The sequence below is a fragment of the Oncorhynchus mykiss genome, chromosome 28 (assembly GCF_057628025.1).
Source record: "Oncorhynchus mykiss isolate SJ-2025 chromosome 28, ASM5762802v1, whole genome shotgun sequence".
Lineage (NCBI taxonomy): Eukaryota > Metazoa > Chordata > Actinopteri > Salmoniformes > Salmonidae > Oncorhynchus > Oncorhynchus mykiss.
In genome coordinates this window covers 2,744,010-2,769,010 of record NC_143049.1, presented here as the reverse complement: position 1 = coordinate 2,769,010, position 25,001 = coordinate 2,744,010, and the positions used below count along the sequence as shown (strand labels likewise).

The 25,001-nt window shown below is 44.4% G+C and overlaps 1 protein-coding gene across 50 annotated transcripts in view; it reads right to left on the bottom strand.

The window, feature by feature from the left end:
* Nucleotides 1-25,001, bottom strand: part of svilb (supervillin b) — a 70,992-nt gene that overhangs the window by 28,621 nt on the left and 17,370 nt on the right. For 11 of the 50 annotated variants that reach the window (XM_090225788.1, XM_090225780.1, XM_090225789.1 and 8 more), the window contains exons 3-15: nt 21,520-21,583; nt 19,797-19,888; nt 19,555-19,612; nt 18,955-19,109; nt 17,646-18,510; nt 16,528-16,620; nt 7,601-8,821; nt 6,936-7,115; nt 5,958-5,995; nt 5,515-5,579; nt 5,149-5,282; nt 4,732-4,827; nt 270-437 (exon numbers count right to left, since the gene is read on the bottom strand). In XM_090225788.1, coding sequence (XP_090081914.1) covers nt 270-437; nt 4,732-4,827; nt 5,149-5,282; nt 5,515-5,579; nt 5,958-5,995; nt 6,936-7,115; nt 7,601-8,821; nt 16,528-16,620; nt 17,646-18,510; nt 18,955-19,109; nt 19,555-19,612; nt 19,797-19,888; nt 21,520-21,583 — 3,229 coding nt within the window. The remainder of the gene's footprint in view (nt 1-269; nt 438-4,731; nt 4,828-5,148; nt 5,283-5,514; nt 5,580-5,957; nt 5,996-6,935; nt 7,116-7,600; nt 8,822-16,527; nt 16,621-17,645; nt 18,511-18,954; nt 19,110-19,554; nt 19,613-19,796; nt 19,889-21,519; nt 21,584-25,001) is intronic. The other 39 variants (XM_090225811.1, XM_090225815.1, XM_090225819.1 and 36 more) reach the window with 11 other exon arrangements.

Below are 25,001 nucleotides of genomic sequence, written 5' to 3'. Positions count from 1 at the left end.
TTTTTAGTGGCTATTTAAAGAAACATGGATTACAGTTACTCCTGGCCCATAGACTTCTTTCAGGGTGTGGACCCATCTCAAATCAAGTTGTACAATTTAAGACATGTTGCCATGAGTTCAAAGAGAATTAAAACCAAGCTTCAATTACAACTTATGAAGTGAATGCTGGCTTTTTGCTATTTTTTTCAATGTGATCTATTTTTGCTTCCAAACACCCTTTAATGTGTTTACATAAGAGGATAAGAGTTGAGCACATTCTCTCTTTTTACCTGAGAGTTGAAAGGTCGGGCTCATCTGGACCCAGGTCCTCCATTATTTCGTCAGGCCCAGGCCCTGCTCCATCTCCTTTGGGCTGGGCCTCCCTCTCCCTTTCTTTCTCCCCGTCCTGCTCTCCAATGCTCCGCACCATAGAGCCATGCTGCGATGCCTCCTGCAGGCTGGGAGGAGGAAGCACACACAGACACACACACAGACACACACACACAGACACACACACACAGACACACACACAGACACACACACACACACACACAGGGGATGAGTGCAGATTGTGCTGCTATGAGTTAACAGCTGTAGGGCCATATATGACACTGTATTATAATGTACCATACTGTACAATTGACGGACAGTATCTAGCAAGAGCATGTCAACATGCTAGATGATCAATTAGGTAATCAAAACACATTCTGTGAAGTGGCAATACTACATTGTTAATAGTCAGACGAATCAGAAGCTTGCACTGAGCTCAACTACATGAACACAATAATGCTTAAGCCCTGGTGATACTTATGATCAAACTAACACTCATCTTCATAAAGCATGTACAGTATCCTGTGAATAGCATCAAGTTCAGTCATTGATATTCCTGATCAGAACATGATACCGAAACGCTGCAGCCCGATTCTCCACCCTTCTCTGAAAGAGTGCAATTGTACACTCCCTGTCATGGATTTAAAAGCATTGGAGAGTGGAGCACTCAGGATGGTGGATAAGGGTAGTAAGCATTGGCAAGTGCATACTTTGGAGAAGGGTGGAGAATCAAGATGTAGCCATTGGGTGGCAACAGGAGTTATAAGTAGATGTGTGAGGCCTGCACTGAGATAATCATGGTGCTCATGCAGTCGGCCATCTGTACTAGAGGATATGGACGGTTGGTTCTCTCAGCATGTTAAGTTTAACCTCAGTCGGTAAACAAACCGGGTGCTACGCGCTCGCCCGACACGTGAACCTGACACACTGAGCTTTAACTGGCTTTACCTTTGACCTTTTCTCCCTCATCTCCCTCGTCATAGCTTTAGAAGACGTGTGACACATTTCAACATAGGAACTTAAAGGGATAGTTCTCACCCGCATTACAAAATGACATGGCTAGGTAAACAAAACCAAAAATATAACCAAAACCAAAGACAGCATGGATTGCTGTCTTATCTCGTCCACGGACTGTTTACAAGGAATACCAATATGCCATTTTGTAATTTAGGTGAACTATCCCTTAAAGAGTACAAACAACACTGAAAGCAGTAGGGGAGAGTGGGGTACGTTGAGCCACCCTTTCTTTCTAGGAAACCATACACAAAACAAATCATGTGACCAAATATTTAGGAAGAGGTCATCATTTCATTGTTTCCACTAGATAGCCCAAACACAAAGTCAAAATTGGCTATTGTAAAAAGTCATGAAAACAATAATGTGCTTTTCGGTCGTAATTTAAAGCTAGCATTAAGCATAAGGTTAGCAGTGTGGTTAAGGTTATGGTTAATGTGTGGGTTAGGGTTAAAATTTGATTTTAAGAGGACAAATTGTAGAAGCAGGCAGGGTTTATGACTTTGTGACCATGTTAATTAGTGACAACATGTGAAGGAGTCTGTGAAGGAAGAAACCACATGGAAAAAGTATTTATTTAGATAAAAAAATTTAAATGTAATTTGAATTCATTTTTCCGATAGAATGATCTCCATGCATTGTAATTTATAAATTGATAAGAGCTAATCCGTTTGGATAAATGGATTGTAAATATAAACGACAAATGTTTTAGACCTAGTTTACCTTATGATCGCTGGATGTAATTGTGAAAGCAGTCATATTTCAGCAAACGGAAAAGCATGTCAACTTGACAGGTATTTTGGCCTCTTTTCAAGTCTGCCCGAACTTTTCAGTTATTTTGAACCATTTCTCTCATATGAATACTAGCCACTATTGGTAGCCACATACATAACTGTCACTTGGGTGATATGACTGTTAGTTTCCTTCAATTTGTAGCCTACATTTCGCATCATACCATTACATCGTTAGTTGACCTTTCTTTCCACTGTCACATCTGTGTGGTTGGTTCTGATGGTCGCTACAAATAGTGGATCAGATTAGGATAAAGTATTACAAGTTGTGCAATAACTTGGGACGTGTAGCTTATTTGAATCATTATGGAACGCAGATCATACCTAGCAGGTTAAACCTGGCGCCTGGCGCACGTTTCACGACAAACAGGACCTTTTGTCATCACAGTTCTGTGATTAGTGAAGATTAGGGTAGACTTATAGGACTATTGCTCAAACCCTATTGTTCACTTCTCACCTTCCAACATGTCATGGATTGAACCATTTTAATATGGCAACTTTCAGGATACATGAGTGTGCAAAGGCTGTCCAACTCTGTTTATGTATGGTTCATAAATACTTCCCATACACTTCCCATACCCTAAATAAAGATCAGAATATTTTTTTATCTACCAATTGGTGCTGAAAAGGAGACGAATATGCAGGTATTTAGATGGCTTTCTTTCATTGATCCCTATTCTGAACATGTCTCTCGATAAACAGTATATTCTACTGAGACTGTCGAGATTTGTTTTTAAATTAATGGTACACCATATTTAAAGGGAAGGCTTTACATAAATGTACTGAAAACCCTATTGAATAAAAACTCCACAAGAAAATCGGTTGGCTAGCAAGTGGGAGGGTTTTCAGTAGTTTAATTGTATTTATTTAGTGTGCGCAAGGGAGCCACTCCTGCAAAACCCATTACGCACCTGCATACGCTAAGTCTGAATACCAACTAGTGCTTAAATCAAAACGTGTAAAAAAATTATAGATTTCCTAAGTCTGAATACCAACTAGTGCTTAAATCAAAACGTGTAAAAAAATTATAGATTTCCTAAGTCTGAATACCAACTAGTGCTTAAATCAAAACGTGTAAAAAAATTATAGATTTCCTAAGTCTGAATACCAACTAGTGCTTAAATCAAAACGTAAAAAAATTATAGATTTCCTAAGTCTGAATACCAACTAGTGCTTAAATCAAAACGTCTGAATCGGGACCAGTACGCATAGTAATTTGCCGTGTGTCATGGTTATGAACTCAAGATAGCCGTTTGTATTGTTACAGAGCAGACATCATCATGCCCCGTGTATACAAATGTAAAACAGGCAGAGGTCTAGCTCCCCTTGAGGTTCATGAGAAAGCAGCCAAGGAAGTTGTGGATTAAAAAAAATAGACTGAATGATACTGAAGAGTTACAATGACAAAAAAAAAGAACACAAACATGTACCTGTACGAATGAGAGGCTTTGATAGAGTATCAGAGGCATACAAGGTCTTATCTGATGACACGGATTCCGAGCTTGCTAATCAAGAATTTTGCGGACCAGTTGCATGGACCTCAAATGCAGAGAACGTGCCTACAAATTGTCACTTCGGAAACAGCATCCATGTCCCAGACAACTGGTCAATAAATGGAAGGGTAAGTAATATTTAACAGACAAATCTATATCTGAATATAGCATACATATTATTTAAGATATACAATATACCAAACCCCCCTTCCATGAAAACTTTGACCTAACCAGCACCATCACCCACTTACCCCAAGGTGGCTCAACATACCCTGCACATACTAGGGGTAAGTTGTGCCAAGAGATAACTTATTTTAAAATAAAAATGGTTATGTTTACATGAATTCTGATTATTTTCAGGGATACACAAAATCCTGAAATATATGTAGAGTTCTTTGTTAGAAAGAAAACTATATTTCCCTGGATGTAGTGATGCTGAATGTAAAAAAGGGCTCAACTTACCCCACTCTCCCCTAATGCTTGCGGAGTTGAAATGTACTAAAGAATCTATTGTGTTAAAACAAGTTTATTCCCCCTATAAGGTTCAACTTCACACAGCTATTCCAAGAAAACAAGCAAGCAGCATGTGAGTGGGCACTATGAACACTATAAACAGCAGAGGGCACTGTAGAGCAGATGTCTGCTTGCCTAGTACATTCCACCTGTAGCTCTAGACAACAACTACAGATTTTCTTTATTTTACCTTTATTTAACTAGGCAAGTCAGTTAAGAACAAATTCTTATTTTCAATGACGGCCTAGGAACAGTGGGTTAACTATCAGAAGAATTAATGAAGTTTCAAAATGATGGTAAATATCCCCAGATTCCCATGTTTTCCAGGAATCCCAGTTGGAAGATTCTTTGAATCACGGAATAAGAAGGACATCCGGAATCAACTAGGATTTTAGAAATGTACTGCAATTTTTTGAAACACTATGAATGAATCAATAATAACTTATATCCATGCATTGCCACTCAAGAAAATGCAAAGCTAAATGGAAGATGAAAAACATCAGTCTTGCATGGAGTAAGAGAAGAGAGGAGGCATGCAAGGTTTAATTGTATATCAATTAGGTAAACCCATGGTAATCCCATGTCAAGCACACACACACACACACACACACCTGTAACTGGTCATGGTGGTGCTGACTACAGTGGGGCTGGGGATACGTGCTACTGTGGTGTGGACCGTCACCGATTGTGAGGACAGAGCAGAGACACTTTATACGTGCAGAAAGGTGTCCCACATAGACAGGGACAGTCACATAGGGAAAGGAGTCACAGAGAGATAGAGAGAGAGATAGCGAGAGAGAGAGAGAAAGAGAGATAAAAGCGAGAGAAGTCACAAAGCAGCAGACAAGAGAATCAGAGAAAAAAAAAGAAGTAGACAGGGGAAAAGAGTCAAACAAGAACATCACAAGAAGAGAGATTGGAAAGAATATCTTTGCTTTGGCCAAGAGTTGTCATTTTTTTACCCTTCCATTGTAAACTAAATGACGGCAAGGCAGCACTTAGTAATGATCAGAGAGTGTCAGACGTACGTGTGAGCGATGTCCACTTCCTCATTGGTGATAGGCTGTGTGCGCGCACGGTCCTGGACTCGTCTCAGGCGCCTCTCCACGGCAGGGTTACGGGACCGCGGTTTGGGGACGCTATCTGTGGTCTTCTCCAGCTCCTGTGGAGTGGAACGAAGAGACACATGCTTATAGTAAATCTCTGCTCATCAACAACATGCATCAAACCATGGGAATATACTATTTGCGACGGTTCCCGACACAGATTAAGTCTGAACTGAAAGCATGCTCAATGGAGAATGTCAATTGAAATCTTTTTAGTTCAGGACTAGGCTTAATATGTGGGAAACCGGCCCTCAATGTAAACAACTACACACAAGGCAGATACTGTACCCTAAATAGTGACCTCTTAGCAGCCACACTCATCTTAGCTCTCTCATCAAGCTTCTCTTCGTCAGCTGAAAAAGGGAAGGGCGAACAATTGTCAGTCCACAACACATCCACAATACTAAGGTAAACCCACTGAGGAGTGCAATTCATGGGTTGAATTTTATTCATTTCAGAATTTACAAATTGACCCCAACCCTGGTGTGAATGTATTTCCTTGACCTCAAACACATGTAACCTAAAATCACCCTGCCAGACACAGTAAATGAATCTAGAGGAGGTTTATTCTTTGTTCAACACCATTCTAATCTTTGTTAACCTCAACAAATCACTCAGACACATCCATCCATTGTGTTGTCAGATGGTGAGCATTATGGCTAATGAATAGTTATTCAACTAAGAGTGGTGTTGGTAACTAAATAAAGCAAATCATCTCCACTGATACTTGCCTTCTGGGTTCTGTAGCTCGGTTGGACTCAGACGAGACCTGAGGGAGAAAACAAACAAGACATTGATCCAAATAGACTCAAGAATGGTCTTTTGCTATACGGCACAAGAGACACATTTATTGAGAGCATAAAATCCCCATGGTCTGCACCATGTATCCCACAAACTCCAGGGGAAGAAAGAAAAGCCAATGTCCACAGTGCACCCACTGGTGATCTTAGCAAATGTATTCTGTGTACCTTTTCTGAGAGACCTGTCCCTCAGGGCCTTCAATACCTATCAGACTCTGCAGAGGTTACGGACTGTCCTAAACTTCTCACCTATCAGACTCCAGCCGCTCTGCAGAGGTTATGGGCAGAGTCCTAAACCTCTCACCTATCAGACTCCAGCCGCTCGGCAGAGGTTATGGGCAGAGTCCTAAACCTCTCAGATATCAGACTCTAGCCGCTCTGCAGAGGTTATGGGCTGCGTCCTAAACCTCTCACCTATCAGACTCTAGTCGCTCTGCAGAGGTTATGGGCAGAGTCCTAAACCTCTCAGATATCAGACTCTAGCCGCTCTGCAGAGGTTATGGGCAGAGTCCTAAACCTCTCACCTATCAGACTCCAGCCGCTCGGCAGAGGTTATGGGCAGAGTCCTAAACCTCTCAGATATCAGACTCTAGCCGCTCTGCAGTGGTTATGGGCTGCGTCCTAAACCTCTCACCTATCAGACTCCAGCCGCTCTTCAGAGGTTATGGGCAGAGTCCTAAACCTCTCAGATATCAGACTCTAGCCGCTCTGCAGAGGTTATGGGCAGAGTCCTAAACCTCTCACCTATCAGACTCCAGCCGCTCTTCAAAGGTTATGGGCAGAGTCCTAAACCTCTCAGATATCAGACTCTAGCCGCTCTGCAGTGGTTATGGGCTGCATCCTAAACCTCTCACCTATCAGACTCTAGTCGCTCTGCAGAGGTTATGGGCTGCATCCTAAACCTCTCACCTATCAGACTCTAGCCGCTCTGCAGTGGTTATGGGCTGCGTCCTAAATCTCTCAGAGGACTTGCGGATGTCTCCAGGGGTGATGTAGCGCCGCGGCCTCCGTGCTGTGCCACGCTCCCGATCAGCGCTCCCAGCAGCCGGATCTACTTCCATGGCAGTAAGCTCTACTTTAGTTGGCTCCCTTTGTAGGGTCACGTGTTGGGATGGAGAGAGCGACGAAGGCAACAGAAAATGAGGATAATAGTGAGAGAACGAACGGCAAGGTCAGTTTTCTTCCACAGCAATCCAGACATCCAGGTTAGAGGTGAAGTCACGCACAAGACGATCACACCGCAAAAATTAACTGTCCCCAAAATGAGGGATTTTGTCACCAGCCCAATTGTGTCCGAACCCACACACAGCACAACATGCAGCAACAAACCCCATCAAGTTGGCCCAACAGGCTGACAATAACAGAATATGTCCAAGCAGCTGGCTAAACAAATAATAAGTTATCCCCCCATACTTGCTTGGAAGATCTCTTGATATCACGTTTGATTATTCAATATACTGCACTCAAAAAACACACAAGCAGAAACATCTCAAGCCTCATGTTAGGATGAGAGTCTATATTAGTGTTAGACAAAGCAAACTGATTAAAGAGATTAAACATGCTGTTCCACCTACAGCTCCGGCTTCCTGTTGGCGTTCTCCAGATATGAGTGTCGGAGCTGGGCCACGGAGACCCTGGTATCCAAGGTCCCCACCTCCCCATTGGGCAGTACCCCCACTGCCACCCCTCCCTCCCTGGCCAGGTGGGCTGCCATGGTAGCCTCTCTGCTGGCGGCTGCCCTCTCCATGCTCCTATAGGCAGCCGAGCGCTGACTTACGCCGATGTCGGACATGGAGCGCGTGCGGACTTTGAGCTTGGGGGGCCCAGCCTGCCCGGCTGGCTCCATGCTCCTGTGTCTGGCCTGAGGGAGGTAGGCACCCTTCTGGAGGTAGACGGCCGAGTCACCCTGCTGCTGGTCCTGCAGGCCGTGTTGACCTTGGAGGTCCTGCTGACTCTGGGGGTGCGGATGCTGCTGGAGAGGCCCAGGAGCCTGTTGCTGCTGGCTGGGCAGGGAGTGGGAGGTCTCCATGCGACTGACTGGACCTGTCTCCTTTGTGTCCTGGCTGTGGCTGGACCAGTGCTGCTGCTGCTCCCTGGGCCTAGTCTCCCACTCCTCCGAGTCCGCCCGACTCGTTCTCCTCCCTCCAGACTTATAGCTCTCATACTCCATGGCGGTTGAGGTGGTGGAGTCGTCCTGGCGGCTGACTGGCCCCAGGTGGGGCTCCCCTCTCTGGGGGTCATCCACACTCTTCTCCCTGCGGCGGATCTCTGAGGGCAGCACGGCCTTCCGGCTCTTCAGCAGCCCCTCGGTGTGAACCTCCTCTCTCAGCGCCTGCCTGCCCTCCCTGTGGGTCTCCCTCTGGGTCGTGTAGATGTGGTCAGTGCTCACCCTCCTCCTTGGAGTATCCACCTCCACCACAGGGGCTCCAGGGAGCTTGGTGGTCACAGGGGCCGGCATGGCTAGGTAAGGCTGAGGGTCCATGTGGGTCGCCTGGTGACTCCCCTGATGGGTACCCTGGTGGCCCATGGCGGGGCCTGATGTGTGTGTGCGTGGTGCTGAGGCGTGGGGGTATGGGACGTGGGCGAAGGCAGGTTGGGAGGGCTGAGAGGAGGGGCCAGTCCTTTTGTAGGTGGCAGGGTCAGAGCTGTGGCCACGTTGGGGCATGTAGTGAGCTGTGGTGGTGTGAGCACGATCTCGGTGTCTCTTCACTGGGGGCTCTGGAGCTGGACCCCGCTCTGCAGGGGCCCTTTGGACGCCGCTCTCGTCTTTCGATACTCTCTCTCTTACTCTGATTCTTAAAGGGGGAAGAACCGATTAACGAACCATAGCACTCATTTTCCAATTGAAGACAATCAATGAGAGACCCAAATATAGTACCACAGTGCCCTTGTCAAACTGATGACGTAGTGATTTGAAATATGTCATTAAAACTGTGTCCAAAATATAGTGCCTGGTCAAAAGTAGTGCACTATTTCGGGAATAGGGTGCCATTTGGGATGCAGATTGAAATGCACACCAAGTCGACTATAAATGTCAAGTCCCTCTGGACAAAAGTGTATGCTTAAATAACTAATATGTAAATGTATGTTCCATGTTGTGGTTCAAGACTAATCCTTGCTATATCATCTCTAGCTGACTCAAATTTCTCTATGCCAAAATGTGAGCGAGCCTAAACTATTTTTATCTATGACCCCTTGCTCTTAGCAGCCAAAGGTCATGTCAGGTTGCGTCCCAAATGGCAGGCCTCTGGTCAAAAGTAATGCACCAAATAGGCAATAGGGTGCCATTTATGACGCAGCACACGCTAATCTCCTTGTACACCACTAAGCCACCCCTAATTGACGGGCTGACGCTTCATTTGACATGGCATGGAAGGAGTTTAAACAGTATAAACACGCTCCATAGAGACAACAGCACATCTCCATTGTGATCTAACACTTCACTTATTGTTACTAGGCAGACAAGGTCACACGTAACCTGAGTGCCAATCTGTTTGTGCTACCATGCCAAGTCCTTGTCACTCATGTTGGGCAACGACAATGACAGCAATGGAGTTGGCAAAAGCACAAACAGATCTGGGATCAGGCTAGGCCACACAGGCTGCACTGCAGATCCTATGTTTGGTGGAGTGATTTCCACTTATATACCTGTTGGAAAGTTAAACATAGCTAGAACCTCTTTGTAAATTAACTGCTGTGTCTGTCAAACAGAGAGGCTATGAAATGAACCAGATAGCATTGTTTGCTAATAAATACAAGGGAACAGCCAAGCTTTACAATCCACCCGAGGTGTGTGTCCAAAATGCCACCCTATTCCCTATATAGTCCACTACTTTTGACCAGGGCTCATATAGGGCTCCGGTCAAAATGTGTGCATTACAGTATGTAGGGAATAGGACACCATTTGGAACACAACCCAGACCATGTTTCTACTGGCTTGGTGCAGGGCCTCAGTGGGGTGTGCTCGGTAGACCCACACTCACCTGTCCATACTCCTCAAAGTAAGGCTGGCCTGGCCATGGGCCCAGCACCTCTCACACTACAGCCCTGCCTTCAGCTGGCTAGTCATGCAGAGGATCTGGGACAAACTCCGCTCCAAAAATACACCCCACTAGCCTAGCGAACACTTTCCTCACGGTCGTAAGACCGGCCAAGCCTAGACAACCCTACACAGTCACTCTAGTGATATCCACTGTGTAGCCTACGTGTCTAGACAGAAAGTTAAGGCACTAATTGTAATCTTAAATAAAACATGATTTGTCATAGAAAACGGGTTAGGAGAAATGCGCAATCTGATTAGCTGAAATGCCGAAAGCAGCAATTCACAATTCCCCAATATCCAGCTGACTCTTGTCAACATGAATAATAAGGGTTTGTTTTCAGACTTCAGGTAATTTCACTGTAATTTTGACTGTGTCTCAGTGAGTGGGCAACCTATATGAGTGCAGACATACTTACTCAGCTGGCATTTTCTGACTCAGTGGACACGGCCACAAAGGCTGAGTTAGACCGAGCCTCTGACTAATGTTCACACCCCAACACCTACAATACTCAGTACTCACTCACATACAGCCCAACTCCTCTGCCTATCAAACTCAGGGCACACATAATGGCACCCTATGGCACCCTATTCCCAATATAGTGCATTACTTTTGACCAGAGCCCTTTGGTCTTGGTCTAAAATAGTACACTTTATAGGGAATAGGGTGCCATTTCAGACATAGGTAGAATCTGCTTGAACTGTGTCACACTGTCATTATGAATTGAATATATGTACATAGATAAATATGTACAACATAGTACATACAGAGAATTCCCCTGAGGGTTCAGGGAACAGAACCGAAAATGTAATTATTTGAGGTACATTACCCGAACCGAAAACAAAAGTAATCTATCTATACGGTTCCGGAACAGAACCGTTATTTTAAAAGCATGGGAACTGGTGAATAATGATATTTCACATTCCAGGCATTTTTTTGGGGGGTGCTACAAAAATCGCAACAAAGCATTTATGCAAAGCTCTCACTCTGTCACTCAGAAACTTATTCCAGCATCTGCCTGCCAGCTGAAAATATTTGCCAGTGGGTGTGTGTGGGGGCTACAGAGTCTGTGAGCGGAGCAGAGCTGGAGTGGAGCGAGGAGCAGAGCGTGCCCAATTTGACTAGAGCTTGGAGCAAGATTCCCAAAGGCTGGAGCGTTGGTCTTCTCGCCCACCCAATTTCGTTCCAGTAGCGCTCCAGTAGTGCTGACTTCACTAGCTCAGGGCACGCCCGGCCCAGCATGCATTTGTAGTCTACTTGTGTGCTGCTATAGCCCCTTGCTTTAGCTACTGTCATGGAGTCTGCAAAATATTTTCCTTAAGAAGCTAATAAAACACAGGTGCAAAATCAAGGTGACTTACAAAGATGAGGACCAAGAGCAAGAGAAGGAGTGTTGTGATGTAATGTCCACAACTAAAGAATCATTGTGGAATCTGATAAGACACGTATCCCAAAAGCATGATGGTGTAACCTACTTATTATGTGCACATGCTAAAAGAAAGCAACGAGTTGGGTAGATAACTGTCATTGTAGCAAACTATTTATAAATAAATCAAAATATGATCTCTTAAAGTTTATTACATTTTTGTTCTATTACCTATTTAACAGGCCATAATTGACTTTGGCCCTATAGGTCTGGCATGTTCCCACGTTCAAGGAGCTTTCTGTTTTGATTGAGTTATTTTGCCTAAAAACCATTAGGCCTACCTATAGAAAATAAAAAAAACAAAAAACACTCTTGCCCAGCCTGGCAAGAGTGGCCAAAATGGTGTTTAACATCCCCAGTGGCTCTGCAGGTGTGGAGAGGATTTCTCTGCTGCTGGCCGGCGTTGTGCCGAAAAGCTCCCCCCTGACAGAATTCCCCCTTCCCCCTTCGCGTGAACGAGCACACACTCAATTCTTCATTGCTGCGACTTTCTGATCACATTAGGCGACATTTCATGACATTTTTCATGTCGGTTTGATCACGGGGGGGGGGGGGGGGGGGGGGGGGGCACTAGTAATTTCTGCAGTATTAGACTCTCGTCACAAAAGGAAGTGGTTATTTAAGCAATAATAGTTTTCAGAGCCCTCTACTGTTCTCTCTATCCATCCCATCGTGCTTTTCCCTCTTATGGCTTTTCCTACATTTTCTTTACACTTTTCTTTTTTCGTTTTTAATAATGTAGGTACAGTAGTAATAATAAAATAATAATACAAATAATAAATCAAAAATGTGTACTCTGGGCGAAAAAGTGAGTGCATATCCATAATCACAGTAAACAGTTACAATAATCGAAAAAAATAAGAAATAAATAAATAAATGTATAATAATATATTTAACAAAATTATGACTGAATGTGCCTCCATGAAGAATCCCCTCCCCAATAGGTACCTTTGTCCTCAGTAGGACACCCCAGGCACCTCCACCATCAACCCTCAATAGGACACCCCCAGCACCTCCACCATCAACCCTCAATAGGACATCCCCAGCACCTCCACCATCAACCCTCAATAGGACACCCCCAGCACCTCCACCATCAACCCTCAATAGGACACCCCCAGCACCTCCACCATCAACCCTCAATAGGACACCCCCAGCACCTCCACCATCAACCCTCAATAGGACACCCCCAGCACCTCCACCATCCCCATCAACCTCCCCCCACCCCCCACCACAAAACACAATAATGATAATAATAATAGAAATTAAAATGTAAAAAATTAATACCAAGATATATATACACACACATACAGTACATATACAGTGGGGCAAAAAAGTATTTAGTCAGCCACCAATTGTGCAAGTTCTCCCACTTAAAAAGATGAGAGAGGCCTGTAATTTTCATCATAGGTACACTTCAACTATGACAGACAAAATGAGAAAAAAAAGTTCCAGAAAATCACATTGTAGGATTTTTTATGAATTTATTTGCAAATTATGGTGGAAAATAAGTACAGTGCCTTGCGAAAGTATTCGGCCCCCTTGAACTTCGCGACCTTTTTCCACATTTCAGGCTTCAAACATAAAGATATAAAACTGTATTTTTTTTGTGAAGAATCAACAACAAGTGGGACACAATCATGAAGTGGAACGACATTTATTGGATATTTCAAACTTTTTTAACAAATCAAAAACTGAAAAATTGGGCGTGCAAAATTATTCAGCCCCTTTACTTTCAGTGCAACAAACTTTCTCCAGAAGTTCAGTGAGGATCTCTGAATGATCCAATGTTGACCTAAATGACTAATGATGATAAATACAATCCACCTGTGTGTAATCAAGTCTCCGTATAAATGCACCTGCACTGTGATAGTCTCAGAGGTCCGTTAAAAGCGCACAGAGCATCATGAAGAACAAGGAACACACCGAGATACTGTTGTGAAGAAGTTTAAAGCCGGATTTGGATACAAAAAGATTTCCCAAGCTTTAAACATCCCAAGGAGCACTGTGCAAGCAATAATATTGAAATGGACGGAGTATCAGACCACTGCAAATCTACCAAGACCTGGCCGTCCCTCTAAACTTTCAGCTCATACAAGGAGAAGACTGATCAGAGATGCAGCCATCCAATCCAGAATCTGTGGAAAGAACTGAAAACTGCTGTTCACAAATGCTCTCCATCCAACCTCACTGAGCTCGAGCTGTTTTGCAAGGAGGAATGGGAAAACATTTCAGTCTCTCGATGTGCAAAACTGATAGAGACATACCCCAAGCGACTTACAGCTGTAATCGCAGCAAAAGGTGGCGCTACAAAGTATTAGCTTAAGGGGGCTGAATAATTTTGCACGCCCAATTTTTCAGTTTTTGATTTGTTAAAAAAGTTTGAAATATCCAATAAATGTCCTTCCACTTCATGATTGTGTCCCACTTGTTGTTGATTCTTCACAAAAAAAATGGTTTTATATCTTTATGTTTGAAGCCTGAAATGTGGCAAAAGGTCGCAAAGTTCAAGGGGGCCGAATACTTTCGCAAGGCACTGTATTTGGTCACCTACAAACAAGCAAGATTTCTGGCTCTCACAGACCTGTAACTTCTTCTTTAAGAGGCTCCTCTGTCCTCCACTCGTTACCCGCATTAATGGCACCTGTTTGAACTTGTTATCAGTATAAAAGAAACCTGTCCACAACCTCAAACAGTCACACGCCAAACTCCACTATGGCCAAGACCAAATAGCTGTCAAAGGACACCAGAAACAAAATTGTAGACCTGCACCAGGCTGGGAAGACTGAATCTGCAATAGGTAAGCAGCTTGGTTTGAAGAAATCAACTGTGGGAGCAATTATTAGGAAATGGAAGACATACAAGACCACTGATAATCTCCCTCGATCTGGGGCTCCACGCAAGATCTCACCCCGTGGGGTCAAAATGATCACAAGAACGGTGAGCAAAAATCCCAGAACCACACGGGGGGACCTAGTGAATGACCTGCAGAGAGCTGGGACCAAAGTAACAAAGCCTACCATCAGTCACACACTACGCCGCCAGGGACTCAAATCCTGCAGTGCCAGACGTGTCCCCCTGCTTAAGCCAGTACATGTCCAGGCCTGTCTGAAGTTTGCTAGAGAGCATTTGGATGATCCAGAGGAAGATTGGGAGAATGTCATATGGTCAGATGAAACCAAAATATAACTTTTTGGTAAAAACTCAACTCGTCGTGTTTGGAGGACAAAGAATGCTGAGTTGCATCCAAAGAACACCATACCTACTGTGAAGCATGGGGGTGGAAACATCATGCTTTGGGTCTGTTTTTCTGCAAAGGGACCAGGACGACTGATCCGTGTAAAGGAAAGAATGAATGGGGCCATGTATCGTGAGATTTTGAGTGAAAACCTCCTTCCATCAGCAAGGGCATTGAAGATGAAATGTGGCTGGGTCTTTCAGCATGACAATGATCCCAAACACACCGCCCGGGAAACGAAGGAGTGGCTTCGTAAGAAGCATTTCAAGGTCCTGGAGTGGCCTAGCCAGTCTCCAGATCTCAACTCCATACAAAATCTTTGGAGGGAGTTGAAAGTCCGTCTTGCCCAGCATCAGCCCCAAAACATCACTGCTCTAGAGGAGATCTGCATGGAGGAATGGGCCAAAATACCAGCAACAGTGTGTGAAAGCCTTGTGAAGACTTACAGAAAACGTTTGACCTCTGTCATTGCCAACAAAGGGTATATAACAAAGTATTGAGATAAACTTTTGTTATTGACCAAATACTTATTTTCCACAATAATTTGCAAATAAATTCATTAAACATCCTACAATGTGATTTTCTGGATTTTTTTTCTCATTTTGTCTGTCATAGTTGAAGTGTACCTATGATGAAAATTACAGGCCTCTCATCTTTTTAAGTGGGAGAACTTGCACAATTGGTGGCTGACTAAATACTTTTTTGCCTCACTGTACTCTATACCATCTACTGCATCTTGCCTATGTTGTTCTGTACCATCACTCATTCATATATCTTTATGTACATATTATTTATCCCTTTACACTTGTGTGTATATGGTAGTAGTTGTGGAATTGTTAGGTTAGATTACTCGTTGGTTATTACTGCATTGTCAGAACTAGAAGAAGCACAAGCAGTTCGCTACACTCGCATTAACATCTGCTAACCATGTGTATGTGATAAATAACATTTTATTTTATTTGCCCCTCCCCTCTGAAGCATAGGTTACTTTTGCCTACTGACCACGTTACAAGTGTAATTCAGAAATTAGGGAGAGATATTCTGTGGGCCTAATTCAGATAACGCATGTCATGGAAAGATGCCTAGCGCTTCAAGGCAAGCTTCCTCCATCCTTTCTCGCTCTCTCACAATCAACATGTCAGTTGCATCTAGCACCCTACACTGTGACTGGAAGTGCTTGTCCTACTACTGTATACTACATATCTGACCAATCACTAACGTGTGACCAAAGCATTCACTTCTATTACTTGTGTGCATTCAGGTTTCCATCGGATTCCCTGATGAGGACGCTTGATGACATTTGAGAGATAACATCCTTAGAAGTTTTAAGGATCATTCAAATGGATGAGAAGACCAAACGTTAATTTGAAAAATGAGGGGGTTGGGAAGGAGAGTTAAAGAACTGCAATCCAAACCTCACACTAGAAAACACCAGTTAACTTGGAGAACTAGAAAACACCAGTTAACTTGGAGATGACAAAGGGGAATGATTACTATGATTATATAGTAATATATAATACAGGAGATATTATCATATAAATGACATAGGTTGTCTATCTGTTGGGAGGATGTGTTAGGTAGATGTTTTGGGGTCTACACACACACACACACACATACACAGACCTGGGTTCAAATACCATTAGACATCATTTCAAATATGTGCTTGAGTGAACTTGCCTGTTGCAATAGAACCAATAATAAAGTCTCTAAATGACAAACCACACCCACCTGCAGGCTAAAGCAAATGCGGAAAGTATTTGAACCCAGGTCTGGCCCTACAGTATGTTCCTACCACAGTACCTGGAAGGCCAATTGATGACAGACTGAGTGCCAGCAGCATCATCTTCTGAGTCTGTCTGGAGAGACCAGTCGCTCTGAGACAACACTGCCAGGCTACAGGACCAATGTGGTGAAGATGACGACATAGCTTAGAATGGTGCTGGGTCATTAGGACTACTATAATACTGTGGTTATGTCCCAAATTGCACCCTATTCACTATATAGTGCACTACTTTTGACCAGGACGCATAGGGCTCTGGTCAAAAGCAGTGCACTATTTCGGAAATATCAATATTAATCAATGCTACAAGAATAAATTTAGACCCTGTCCACTCGCTCTCTCTGGTCTGGCCAAAGATGGTGAATACATGAAGATGTCTTACTCAGGCAGTTTACCATTGGAAAAATGTTTCAAGGTTCCTGTCTTTGTAAGTGGCTCCCTCTCTCGCGTGAGCATGCTTTCCTGCATGAGCTCACGATTCCTCTCCATAATCTCTGGCATGTTCATGCGAGAGAGTTAAGGCCCACTTACACAGAAAGCATTTATTTTCAATGAGAAACTGCCCAATAACAGCTGGCACTGGTGTAATTATTGTCAGAGTTGGATAGAGGGCACACTTGGCACAAAGCCTGTTTTAAGAGGCAAATATGAGCACTCTAACTCTATGGGCCTGCCCTTACAGGGCAAGCTGTGAAACCCAACCAAGTTAACAAATCCCCCATCATAGATGGCCCCCTTACCCCCACAAAAACCCACCCTGTAGCCCCTCTGCAGCTCCTGATGAGATACCCAGGCAGGCAGAGTACCTACTCTATGAAACCAGAACAGTCCACAGTCCGGATACAACCCCCACTGGCACCACAAAAACACTGTTACCAAACAACAACACAAGGGCAACAAAATACTGCAACTACTCCTTAAAGTGGTCAGTCAATGGTGAAAGCAACCTGTTTTTTACCCAAGCCACTCCGCCCACCCCAGAGACAGTGAGAGCATTCATCACTGTGCCAATATCTTTACATTCATTTTTTTTGTACTCAGCACCTGCACCTATTTCATACTGAAAGCAACCTGAGCACAGAGATCAAACTCATTGGAGACAGAGTGCAGTGTGACATCAAAGTTGATCTGAACTCACCCCTGTCTGCTGAGGATGGCCTGAGCCTGCTGCTCGATGAACAGGTCCCCGGGGGAGATGCCGTAGCGTGTGGAGGGCAGGGAGGCCCGGCGGGCCGTACGAGGGGAGCTGGGGATGGCCGCCACGCTGCAGGATTCTCTGGAGGCGGCCCTGGATAGAGGAGGGCTGAGCTGCTGGATGGAGGGGGCCTGGGCATGATCATGGGGCCTGTTACTGGCTCCTCTGAGGCCCCCTGGCATTGTCCTCTCCTGGGCCCGCCGGTAGTTCTCCAGGTTCATCATCCTCTCCCGCTCTGAGAAGGTGCCGGCCCTCTCCCGGGTGGGCAGAGGGGCTTGAGTATGGGTAGGGCCTGCATGGGCTGGACCGTGACCTGAGGCAGGAGCGTGGCCAGGAGAAGGCTCAGCAGGGTGAGCCTGCATGTAGATCCTGCCCACTCCAGAGCTGTAGGGAGTTCTGCGGGAACTCTCCCGCCCTCCTCCTCCTTCCTCCACCTCCTGTCTTTCTCTATCTCTGTCTCTCCTACGCTCTGTGACTGCTGGGGCCACTCTATCCAAGGCGTCAGACTCTCTACGTGAGCATGAGTAGCGAGGACTGTAGTCCATGTCTATCTCCTGATCCAAGAGGATGCCGTAACGCTCAGAGAGCTGGCGCCGGCGCTCTGCTTTGTAGCGGGCGATCCGCTCGGCCTTGGAACTGAGGCTGGCTGGGTCCACAGGGCCCCCGGAAGGGGATAGGACAGGCTCTGCATGGGGGTGGGCGGCCGGTCCAGGATGGTCCCCCGGTCTGCCCCGGGTCCTAGACTGTCTGTCTGGGGAGGACACCGGCATCTGTGGGGCCTCCACCTGCTCTCTGCTGTAACGTCTCACTGTGGAACGAGGAGGGAGACAAGCACACAGTAAGGGTTTGTCCCAAATGGCACTCTGTTCCCTTTACAGTTCCCCACTTTTGATATAGGGAACAGGGTGCCATTTGGGACGTACCCTAAATCATATGAACACAACGATGTCTCAAACATGGCATGGTCTCACTGTGGAACCAGGAGAAACCCAGAAACACAGTTAAACATACATGCAGACCTACCATGCCTCTCTCCCAAATATAATCTTTCTCCATCCCAAAATAATCAGCACCTAACAACCCATGCTCTGAATAAGGGTCTAGGTGTCATATGCATTCCCCCTCACTAGCATACATTATGAGGCTTCACCTTTTCTTTACGAGGAGCTTAAAAATCTAAGTACAGTAGGCCAAGCCTACAGTATATGTTTCATACAGGGCTTGCATTGCCTTGTGTGGTCAATATACGTACCCATGATTGGCTCACAGGGGTCTGAGGCCCGGGTGTATCGTGGCGGGTCCTCCTCCAGCATGCGGTTGGCCACCAGACCGGCACAGCTAGGTATCAGGGCAAGAGGAGCCTCACTCTCAATACCCTCCAGGCGCCTGGCTATCCTTTCCTTCCTGCTTCATACCAGGCAGAGACAGACAGAGGGATATAGATATACAGTATATGATAATATCATTTTTAATTTTTAATTATGATTTTTTTAAAGTCTCTTTTGCAAGGGCGCCCTGCTTCTCAACAAGTACACAACAATTGCACAATCAAGGCAGCATAGGAGCATAGGAAATACACCAACAAAATATAACATAATCATGAAAAACAACCACATTCCTCAGTAAAGAGGTACTCAACAGTGACTCCTGTTTATACAGGAGAGGTTTGCAAAATTCCAGGTTTTCCAAAGATCTCATGTTGGGAAATTCCCAGAATTTTGCAGCCCTACACAATAACAACATGAAACGGTCTGAGGTAACTACGAGAGTTGATGAAAACTGAAGGATGTATGGAAAGGAGGGAAAGAGGGAGTGTTGTCAAGGATTACGATTTCAACATATGCAAACATACCTGTTCATTTCTAAATCACTCGAGACAACGCTTTCAAAATGTTTCTTTAATTCTGAAACTGGGAAAAAATATATGTAAAATATTACAAAACATGGCACGACAGTAATCTGTTAGTTAGTTCATTACTCCTATCGCAATAACTAAAATCCCCTACGCATAGTTTACTACATGTGAAAAGTAGTGCACTGTATATAGAATAGGGTGCCATTTGGGATGCTGTCTGTGTTTGGGAAGAAGCTCACCCTTGGGTAGGACTGACAGAAGATTGGCATCGATATCAGTGGCACTCTTGACCAGCTCGGTCTTGTCCCTGAAGGAAAAGTCGTTCTGAAAGCTGAAAGTAAAAGAGTTCCAAATAATATAGCATCTTATCATGAGACTATTGCTATTGAAGATGTACTGTATATAAGTTGTATACAAGTCTTCAGTAAGGTGCCACACAAATTCGTACTGGATATATCATCTCACATATTGGTCAAATGACTAAAAGAAATGATACTATCTCATGTTTCTGTAGCGTGAGGCAGCTTGATGTACAAGTACACCCCCTGGACAGCACACTAGTCTCTCGCAGGCCCCTAATCCAACTCCTTAACGCTGAGTGCCAAGCATAGGGTTCCATTTTTAGAGTCTTTGGTATGACCCGAGCTGGGATCGAACCTCCAAACTTCCAATCTCAGAGCTGACACTAACCACAACGCCACTAAGTTGCTGACTTTGATAAACCATTTTAAGATTGTGAAGACACCGTCATGTCTACTACTATTACTGCCTTTAAGTGGATAAACATACTGTCAGTCCCCAGGGTCAGTTCGGGTAATTTTGTACTGTGCTTCGACTTCCGTGAGGGAAGAGGGATCTAGCTAAGAACTAGGTTAACCCCTAACCCTAACATGGCACACACGCTCTACTTAATGTATCTCTGATTCTCCACTCCAACCTGGCCTCAGAGCAAAACGGATTATATTTTACTAAAATCCGTGCCACTCCATTTATTATGTTACTTTACGTTAGGTTACATTACATTTGCCTACCAATGTAAGAGCGGTCATACAATATAATAGGAATTATAGGGCGTATAATATCCTACGTCTTGATCGCAACAGGTTGCTTTGACCCGTTTAGTATGATATATTACGTTCGACTGCTTTAGTATGATATATGTAATGACATTAGATTGGTGTGAGCATTGGTAGAAAGGAATGTTTAACACTGTTAAATCCATTTCAGGAAGTGTGCAAGTGCACAATTTTGGAAAAGGGTGGAGAATATTGACATAGACCAGCTTTGAATGGGTACAGAAACTGAGCTGTCAGTTACAGAAGTACACTAATTCCATCAGGATAGGAGGGAGGGACTCCTGAATGTAGGTATTACAGTTCTTCTGTTCTGCCATTTGAACAAAGTATCTTAGGATAAGCTGCTCCAAGCATGTCAGCTTTTAATGCTTACTGGGCTAATTTTACCCAGTAAACATTAAAAGCTGCAGTATTTTGTGGCCCTTGTGCTGTGTTGTGGTGCCAGTGGGGGTTGTATCCGGACTGGGGACTGTTCTGGTTTCATAGAGGAGGTACTCTGCCTGCCTGGGTATCTCATCAGGAGCCTAGTCTTAAACCAGTCTGAATTAGTCTTAAACCAGTCTGAATTAATCTTAAACCAGTCTGAAGAACCTACCCTTATCCTTCTCTATCCCTATCTTGATGATGTAGCAGATATAGCAACATGAGGCCGATAGCATGTTCTTCAGGATTACAATGTGTAACGTTTGCTATAACAACCTGATCAAATGACCTTACATTTGTTAACGTTCATCTGAAGTTTAATGTTGGCTCAACCACTTTCTTTGAGAAAAACACTCTCTTTCTGACGCATAATTGTGCGTGCCACAACACGACTGTGAAATGGGTCTACTGTATATGTTAGAATATGACAAGTGAAAAGTGCATACAAAATGGTTTCCTCCACCTTAGAGTTTCTGTTGGCAATGGGGTTGAAGTGCAGAGTTTGACTGGAGCCTCAGTTCCAAAGCCTGGAGAAACAGACAGAGAAAATATGTTAGAAAATTATGTCCTACTTCTGTGTATGTTAATTGGTTAGATTTTTCCTGTCACACGGTGTGGTGAAACAGTGTGGTGAAACTCGCCAAATGACTTAACTGATAAAAAGGACTGATTGCATGAATATTACAAAGACATATCAAGAATGTGTCAGAATGGACCAAAAACAGGAATCCACCACATTTTACAATGACTCAATCTTCCATTGCAATCTGACGATAAAGCATATTACGTCATCATCATAACCTAAATGGAAACATGATGGAATAACACACTGTAGATAACCAGCCTGCTACGGTGACTAACTCCAGACTCCAGCCGAAATAAGGCATTCACTTCTTCAATATCAGACTGCCTCGCCTGGTTCACCAATTACTTTGCAGACAGAGTTCAGTGTGTCAAATCGGATGACATGTTGTCCGGACCTCTGGCAGTCTCTATGGGGGTACCACAGGGTTCAATTCTTGAGCCGACTCTTTTCTCTGTATATATCAATGATGTCGCTCTTGCTGCGGGCGATTCCCTGATCCACCTCTACGAGGACGACACTATTCTGTATGCTTCTGGCCCTTCCTTGGACACTGTGCTAACTAACCTCCAAACGCGCTTCAATGCCATACAACAATCCTTCCGTGGCATCCAACTGCTCTTAAACGCTAGTAAAACCAAATGCATGCTTTTCAACCGTTCGCTGCCCGCACTGCCGCCCGACTAGCATCACCACCCTGGACGGTTCCGACCTAGAATATGTGGACATCTATAAACACCTAGGTGTCTGGCTAGACTGTAAACTCTCCTTCCAGACTCATTAAACATCTCCAATCGGCTTTCCATTTCGCAACAAAGCCTCCTTTACTCACGCCGCCAAACTTACCCTAGTAAAACTGACTATCCTAATGATCCTCGACTTCGGCGATGTCATCTACAAAATAGCTTCCAACACTCTACTCAGCAAACTGGATGCAGTCTATCACAGTGCCATCCGTTTTGTTACCAAATCACCTTATACCACCCACCACTGCGACCTGTATGCTCTAGTCGGCTGGACCTCGCTACATAATCGTCGCCAAACCCACTGGCTCCAGGTCATCTATAAGTCTATGCTAGGTAAAGCTCCGCCTTATCTCAGTTCACTGGTCACGATAACAACACCCAGCAGGTATATCAGCAGGTATATCTCACTGATAATCCCCAAAGCCAACACCTCATTTGGCCGCCTTTCCTTCCAGTTCTCTGCTGCCAGTGACTGGAACAAATTGCAAAAATCGCTGAAGTTGGAGACTTTTATTTCCCTCACAACTTTAAACATCAACTATCTGAGCAGCTAACCGATCACTGCAGCTGTACATAGTCCATCTGTAAATAGCCCACCCAGTCTACCTACCTCATCCCCATACTGTTTTTATTTTATTTACTTTTCTGCTCTTTTGCACACCAGTGTCTCTACTTGCACATCATCATCTGCTCATTTATCACTCCAGTGTTAATCTGCTAAATTGTAATTATTCGCTCCTATGGCCTATTTATTGCCTCATGCCTTTTGCACACACTGTATATAGACTTTCTTTTTTCTATTGTGTAATTTACTTGTTTATTGTGTTATTGGCTTGTTTATTGTTTACTCCATGTGTAACTCTGTGTTGTTGTCTGTGTCACACTGCTTTGCTTTATCTTGGCCAGGTCGCAGTTGCAAATGAGAACTTGTTCTCAACTAGCCTACCTGGTTAAATAAAGGTGAAATAAATAAATAAATAAAAATAAAATCGATAACCATTGGAAAATGAGAACGAAACAACAGCTTTTTTAATAAAATATCTAATAATACTGCCGCTACCTTGCTCTCCAACCAAGGTCCATGAATTGAAGAATCATTTTTATCAAACTGTTATCTAAAGTGTTTTGCTGTGAGGTGGGGGTGGGAGGGTTTGAAGTAATGTTTTCATCTAATTAGCTAAACAAAACTGGTTTAAACAATGAAATTGTTGTGGAAAATCAGCTTTGTTTACATAGTGGGGGATGAAAATAACGTAATTTAGACTGTAATGATCTCCAAAAATCGACGCATTAGGTCATTGCACCATTGATATAGCAACGGACGCTAATAGTGCGTGCGCGGCGGGGTGGGGGGGAGGGAGGTCTGGGGGGGGGGATAATATTTTGCATGACAGGCCTCCAAAAAGCTAGAGCCGGCCCTGAGTATGTGTGGGTGGGTGCAAGTGTTGTCATGGGTGGAGGCCTGAGAGCGAATGTGTCCATCAGGTCATCTAAATCAGAGACAGGTCAGTCGTCCACCCATGACAATGTCCAGTTGGTTCGTGGGCAGCTGTGCGAAAAGGACATGCCAAAGATGAGCTTAGGAGACGGTCTGTCAAAAGTGAGCTCAGTGGAGAAAGGGGATTTCTATAAATACACAGGGGGAAGCACAAGGTGAAAAATAGACCCTGTTAAACAAACTGCACCTCGTCTCAAGGCAGGCAGGAATCACAGGAGCGAATAGACTTACCATGTGTCCGTCCTCAGTTAAAGTCATGGAAACCATCCTCTCTATCAGCCTTCATAGTCTGATAGGAGAGAGTAGGAGGGTTGATCTACGATCAGGTCCCCCCTCTCCATTCCTTAGAATATAACAGATCCTAGCGGAAATCTCAATGGATCAGCACCCCTAAGACGCTTGATACATACAAGCCCTGAAGTACATGGATGAGAGGGGTATAACGATCTGCAGCAATACAGTAATAAAGTACCAAGGATAAAGCACCTGTTGACTACTAGGGAAGTTTTTATCAGATGAGAAGAAAGTCATAAAGAAACAGCATCAGGTACACTTCTCCAGTCCACATGCACAAAGAGATACTTGATTCATTATTCAATGGTGCTACTGCACACACACACACACACACACACACACACACACACACACACACACACACACACACACACACACACACACACACACACACACACACACACACACACACACACACACACACACACACACACATACACACACACACACACACACACACAGCCAGTTGAGTCCCTGAGAAAGCATGTACCAAATCAAAGTAACTCAAATCAAAGTAACTCATGTCCTTGGAATCTCTCACTCAGTGCACAGCACAAGGACAGTTCCTTACTATGAATGGTCAATAAGTTCTAGCTACTAAGTCAAAGCCTAGCACACACACACTCCAGAGTCCCCTCCTCCTCCTTGCCCTTACCTTGCCCACCAACACTGTATTTGACATGGCTCAGATAATTAGTGGTCCGTGGGTTCCGGAACATGTTTGTAGGGAGGCTGAAGACGGACAGAACATATGCTGCTGACAGGCTCCCTATAGTCCCAGGTTGTCCCAGAGCTAGAGGTGCTTACAGACAGTCACAGCAACA